This window comes from Carlito syrichta, unplaced genomic scaffold, assembly GCF_000164805.1.
Source record: "Carlito syrichta isolate Samal-C Ts95f unplaced genomic scaffold, Tarsius_syrichta-2.0.1 Scaffold303117, whole genome shotgun sequence".
NCBI classification, from domain to species: domain Eukaryota; kingdom Metazoa; phylum Chordata; class Mammalia; order Primates; family Tarsiidae; genus Carlito; species Carlito syrichta.
The window spans coordinates 68,328-75,232 of record NW_007247213.1 but is presented as its reverse complement, the minus strand read 5'-3'; the positions used below and the strand labels follow the sequence as shown (position 1 = coordinate 75,232).

General features: G+C 43.5%; 1 protein-coding gene across 1 annotated transcript in view; it reads right to left on the bottom strand.

Annotated features, from left to right (window-relative positions):
* Positions 1-4,701: 4,701 nt before the first annotated feature.
* The window catches only part of LOC103260112 (cilia- and flagella-associated protein 46-like), a gene marked incomplete at its 3' end in the record, with an annotated part of 70,512 nt that continues 68,308 nt past the window's right edge, over positions 4,702-6,905 (bottom strand). Inside the window, exon 25 of the mRNA XM_021712183.1 lies at positions 4,702-4,786. Within this exon, the coding sequence (XP_021567858.1) occupies positions 4,702-4,786 (85 nt within the window). The remainder of the gene's footprint in view (positions 4,787-6,905) is intronic.

Genomic DNA, 6,905 nt, shown 5'->3' with positions numbered 1-6,905 from the left:
ACAGAAGGATCACCGGAGCCCAGCAGGCGAGACTGCGGTGGCCGGGAATGGCCACTGCACTCCAGTCTGGGCGACAGAGTGAGACTCCAACTCAAAAAAGAAAACAAAAAACAAAAAACCAAGGCTTTCATTGGAATAATATTTCAAAACAGACTGCTTTAAATAATTAAGATTAAGGCTTAATCTAATCTGAGATGCCTTATGGGGAAAAAAGTTCCAACAAAGCCAATTCAAAAAAGCCTATATGGCAAATAATCTTGTTAGCACTTTATGCAAATATATATTAAGTCTAAAACTTATTTTGCAAGTAAACTAATCCTACAATAAATTGTCTTTAATAAAAATGGAAACTAGCCAGAAAAGAAAATTATGTTTCGAAAGAAACTGCGGTACATCTGTTTTAAATTCTCTTGTTCATGGTTTTCAAGTTTTATTGTTTTCTACAATTTAAATTACATCATAAAATCTTTTCTGGGAGCAAGTGTCCAAGCTAACATTTTCAGGTTTCAATTCAGATTGTATAGAAGATTCACTTGAGTGCCTGGTTCAAATTACAGTCCAGAAAAATCTGTCAGGTTGCTGTGATAGTCTAGAAATACACCAGAAACTCTAAAAGCTAGTTTATAAACAATTCCAAACACTAGCCTGTTTTTCTTCTGTCTTCATGGAAGTGTCTTTGATTTTTTAAAAAATCTGTAGGCCAGGCATGGTGACTCAGACTGTAATCTCAGCATTTTGGGAGGCTGAGGCAAGAGGACTGACTGAACCCACGGGTTCGAGACCAGCCTGGGCAACTTGGTGAGACCTCATCTCTACAATAAATCACAAAAACTAGCCGGACGTGGTGGTGTGTGTCTGTGGTTCCAGCTACTTGGATGGCTAAGGTGGAAGGATCGCCTAAGCCCAGCAGGTAGAGGACACGGTGGCCATGAGCGTGCCACTGCTCTTGTTGGGCAACAAGAGTGAGACTCCAACACACACACACACAAAAAAAAATCTGTTTATATACATTATCTATAAGGAACCAGCCCACCTGTAGTACCACCTTTGAAAAAAATAAAACACAGCTGTTACATGAAGTGATACAAATACAATACTTTCCTCTCAGGATTCTTTACTCACTCAGCCTCAACTTATAATAAAGCCACAGAAAATGAAGTTTATCATTTAAATTATGCTGGTAATCACAGGCCTTGTATCCTTTGTACAAAAAGTAATCAACTACCACCTAAATTGTGAAAATGTATATCTGGCTTCATTAATTTCTCTACTTGCTGCACATGGGGAGGTTTCCTTAAGTTATTTCTTTTATTGGGCTCATTGTAATGGTTATAATCCTGCTAATTTTTGGTCCATGTCTCTTCAACTGCCTGATTAAATTTATTTTTTCCAGAATCCAGTAATTCCATGACAATGGTCATACAAGAATTTCAACCAGTGCCTGCAAGCCGTGCCACCATTGAAACAGATCTAGACACCTTAGATCAGACAGGGAGAGATTTTTGATCTCTGGCTAGGCAGAACCATGCCCACTGCCAGCTTTGAAGAAGTTACAGAAGATGGACCTTCACCCCTCGGCACCCCACATGATTATGGGATTGAAAATCTCGAAGGGGGAGGTTGAGGCAGGGTAGCTATTGCAAGTTAGGCATAGACGGGTAAATTTCTTGTAGGCAGGTTTTAGAAAGCGTCCAGACATCCAGTTGGCAAGCTGAGCAATCCTGTGGGCTGGAATGTAAATTCAGTGTGGACTCCCAGTCCACCCCACCCCCTCAGCTCTCCAAGGGAAAACTCCATCGAGGTGGTTCCAAGACTAAGAATAAAAAAGCCATGGAAATGGTCATAAAACCACCCCTTCCCCCATAGAGGTGGAGAGATGCCAGTTTCTCTTTCTGGGCTCCACCCCTTTAGGCACATCAGTCGCTGTGAAAGTATATCAAGCCTACTGTAAATAGCAAAAAGTGTAGTTTCCCTTGCCAAGCCAGTTCTGGTATGTCTATCTTCCCCCCTCTTCTTTCTCTAATAAACTTTGTTTTAAAACTTTGCTGGCCACTCTAAAACTAATTTTAGGTTGAGTCAAAGAATCCACCAGTTTTGTGCCGCACCCCACCTGGAATCAGTACTCAACTTAACACGTGCTTGCACATGACCATATTGTGTTCATTATTTTAAATCAGAATTATATTTCTTTTTTTTTTTTTTTGAGTTGGAGTCTCACTCTGTTGCCCAGACTGGAGTGCAGTGGCTGCTCCCGGCCACCGCAGGCTCGACCTACTGGGCTCCGGTGATCCTTCCGCCTCAGCCTTCCAAGTAGCTGGAACTACAGGTGTGCACTACAACGCCCGGTTAATTTTTTAAATTTATTGTAGAGATGAGGTCTCACCAAGTTGCCCAGGTGGGTCTCGAACCTGCGGGCTCAGGCAATCCACTCACCTTAGCCTCCCAAAGGCACGGAATTACAGGCTAAGCCACCGAGCCCAGCTCAGAATTATATTTCTTTTATTTTATTTTATTTTATTTTTTTTTGAGTTGGAGTCTCACTTTGCTGCCCAGAGTGGAGTGCAGTGGCCGCTCCTGGCTACCGCAGCCTCCACCTGCTGGGCTCCAGCGATCCTTCCGCCTCAGCCTTCCAAATAACTAGAACTACAGGCGTGCACTCCCACGCCCAGCTAATTTTTTGATTTATTGTAGAGATGAGGTCTCGCCAAGTTGCCCAGGCGGGTCTCGAACTCGCGGGCTCAGGCAATCCACTCACCTCAGCCTCCTAAAGGTGCGGGATTACAGGCTGAGCCACCGAGCCCAGCTCAGAATTATATTTCTTTTATTTTATTTTATTTTATTTTTTTTTGAGTTGGAGTCTCACTTTGCTGCCCAGAGTGGAGTGCAGTGGCCGCTCCTGGCTACCGCAGCCTCCACCTGCTGGGCTCCAGCGATCCTTCCGCCTCAGCCTTCCAAATAACTAGAACTACAGGCGTGCACTCCCACGCCCAGCTAATTTTTTGATTTATTGTAGAGATGAGGTCTCGCCAAGTTGCCCAGGCGGGTCTCGAACTCGCGGGCTCAGGCAATCCACTCACCTCAGCCTCCTAAAGGTGCGGGATTACAGGCTGAGCCACCGAGCCCAGCTCAGAATTATATTTCTTTTATTTTATTTTATTTTATTTTTTTTTGAGTTGGAGTCTCACTTTGCTGCCCAGAGTGGAGTGCAGTGGCCGCTCCTGGCTACCGCAGCCTCCACCTGCTGGGCTCCAGCGATCCTTCCGCCTCAGCCTTCCAAATAACTAGAACTACAGGCGTGCACTCCCACGCCCAGCTAATTTTTTGATTTATTGTAGAGATGAGGTCTCGCCAAGTTGCCCAGGCGGGTCTCGAACTCGCGGGCTCAGGCAATCCACTCACCTCAGCCTCCTAAAGGTGCGGGATTACAGGCTGAGCCACCGAGCCCAGCTCAGAATTATATTTCTTTTATTTTATTTTATTTTATTTTTTTTTGAGTTGGAGTCTCACTTTGCTGCCCAGAGTGGAGTGCAGTGGCCGCTCCTGGCTACCGCAGCCTCCACCTGCTGGGCTCCAGCGATCCTTCCGCCTCAGCCTTCCAAATAACTAGAACTACAGGCGTGCACTCCCACGCCCAGCTAATTTTTTGATTTATTGTAGAGATGAGGTCTCGCCAAGTTGCCCAGGCGGGTCTCGAACTCGCGGGCTCAGGCAATCCACTCACCTCAGCCTCCTAAAGGTGCGGGATTACAGGCTGAGCCACCGAGCCCAGCTCAGAATTATATTTCTTTTATTTTATTTTATTTTATTTTTTTTTGAGTTGGAGTCTCACTTTGCTGCCCAGAGTGGAGTGCAGTGGCCGCTCCTGGCTACCGCAGCCTCCACCTGCTGGGCTCCAGCGATCCTTCCGCCTCAGCCTTCCAAATAACTAGAACTACAGGCGTGCACTCCCACGCCCAGCTAATTTTTTGATTTATTGTAGAGATGAGGTCTCGCCAAGTTGCCCAGGTGGGTCTCAAACCCACGGGCTCAGGCAATTCACTCACCTCGGCCTCCCAAGGCACGGGATTACAGGCTGAGCCACCGAGCCCGGCCCAGAATTACATTTCTTAAGAGACTCTAAAATACCCAAAGTAGATTCCACTTTTCTGTTTCACAACATTTAAAGACTTTCTAAATACACATTCATACTCTTACATTAATAGAGGCAATTATTTTTTAGTAGGAAATTATTTTTCCTATAAACATGAACTGGTATTCTAAAATAGGGTTCCATTGTTCTAAGATCAGTATGGTTTTTTTGTTTGTTTTGCAGGAGTATATCTCCTCGTTTTTTATGCAAGTCGAAAAATAGGATTTATCTGTCAGAATAGCCAAGAGGTTAGACTTTAAGGCAGGTACCACAAAGGTGAAGATGTTCACCCTGGTCTGGGGTGGTGTGTGGCCCTAGACAAGGGCCCGAGATCCTGGCCGTGGCTTCTTTGTGTGTTGAATGGGACCTTCACAAGGACAGTCGTGAAGAGCACTCAGGATGCCTGTCATGCATCGAGCGCAGAATAGTTATGATCTGTGGTTACTGTCGTGATTAAGGCGCTTCCTGTAAGAGCACAGGAATTTAAAAGTACTACACATTCAACATCACTATCAAGTCCATCCCTTTCCTCGTGCCTAAGAACCCGTGGGTTTGCCCATCTTGCTACGCACCTGGAAGAAAACTGCCATCAGCAGTTCCGCCACCTTGGAAGTCGGCTGTGGGCCACTGGTGCAGAAGCTGTGTTTTCCCTTTTTCCTAAAGTAAAACAGAGAACACATACATTGGAAAGTTGAAATTGTTATTCTTTCTACATGAGGAAAGAAAATAACTTTTATCCGAGAAATGTGAGTCCTTTAAAATGGTCAGGCTCAGAAAGTCATTAAAATGAGACTGCAATCATACCTGTCCCCACCAGCTGTGTATTCACTCCTTGAAATTGCTTGCTCTTGCCACAAATAGCTATACATTAACCTAACAGTGCTACACCAAACACTATAATCCATGCTATAGCTTAACAATGTATATATTGCCAATGAATAGCTGATGTTATTTTAAAGTAAATGCTTGGTAAACAACTCAGGAACTGCCTTTTCTTTCCCTTTAAAAATCCACTTGTAACTGTTGCTAATCTGAGCAGCAACTTGAACCTATGCTCCGGGGTTGCAATCCCCAAGCTTGGCCCAAATAAATTCTCTATTTATGTTAATTTTGCCTCAGTATCTTCCTTTTAGATTCTGTACTCAATTACAGAAACTGCAGCCAAACTTCTAACATACTAAGCCACAAAAAGTCAGATTTCAACTAGAAAAGGTTTTGTAGTGCAAGGCTAATACCACACACACACACACACACACACACACTGAGGGAGACTACTCCCCTAACATAATCGGCAGTGAAAACTGTACTCAAAGGGAAGTTTACAACTATAAATGCCATATTAAAGAGAAGAAATTCTCAGATCAATAATCTAGCTTTGAGCCAGGCTCGGTGGCTCAGCCTGTAATCCCGCGCCTTGGGAGGCTGAGGTGAGTGAACTGTCTGAGCCCGCGGATTCGAGACCCGCCTGGGCAACTTGGCGAGCCCTCATCTCCACAATAAATAAAAAATCAGCCGGGCGTGGTAGCGCATGCCTGTAATTCCGGCTACTTGGAAGGCTGAGGCGGAAGGATCGCCAGAGCCCAGCAGGTCGAGGCTGCGGTGGCCGGGAGCGGCCACTGCACTCCAGTCTGGGCGACAGAGTGAGACTCCAACTGAAAAAATAATAATAATAATAATAATAATCTAGCTTTGCATCTTCAGGAACTACAAAAATAATAAACCACATCCAAAACTAGCAGAAGGAAAGGAATCGTAAGGACTAGAGCAAAGATAAAAAAAACAAGAATAAAAGAAAATCTATTGTTTAAAAGTTGGTTCTTTAAGAAGATCAACAAAGTTAACAAGTCTTTGCCTAGATTGACAAAAAAATTCAAATAATTCAAATTCAAATAACTAAAATAAGTAACAAAATAAGTAAAATAAGTAGACACATTACTTTAGACCTTAGGGAAATAAAAAGGATTATAAGAGAATCCTAGGAACAATTGCGGACCAACAAAATTAGGTAATCTAGAAGAAGTGGACAAATCCTTTGAAACACACAGATTATCTAAACCGACTCACAAACACAAGGAAAAATCTCAACAGACTTACTTAACTAGTAATCACCAACCTAATAAAGAAAAATCTCAGACCAGATGGCTTCACCTGTGAATTCTACCAAACATTTAAAGAAGAATTAGTAGCAATTCTAAACTCTTCAAAAGTGGAAGACAAAGAAATACTTCCTAAATTAGTCTATGAAGACAGCATTACTTTGGTACCAAATCCAGATAAAGACATCACAAGAAAAGTATAGAGCAATATTCTTTATGAATTTAGATGCAAACATTTTCCACAAAATGTTAGCAAATCAAATACAATGGTAAATTTTTTTTAAAAATGTTGTTTGTTTGAGTCAGAGTCTCACTCTGTCGTCTAGGCTGGAGTGCAGTGGCATGCTCGTGGCCACCACAGCCTTGATCTGCTGGGCTCAGGCAATCCTTCTGCCTCAGCCTTCCCAGCAGCTGGAACTATAGGCATGCACTACCACGCCTGACTAATTTTATGATTTATTGTAGAGAGGTTTCCCCATGTTGCTCAGGCTGGTCTCAAACCCCTGAGCTCAGGCAATTCTCTCGCCTCTGCCTCCCAAAGTGTTGGGATTACTGGCATGAGCCTCCGCGCCCAGCTGGTATATTAAAAATGTTATTCATAACAACCAAGTAGAATTTAACCAGAAACGTAAGGGTGGTTCAACATAAGATCAATCAGTGTAACACACCACTTTAACAGA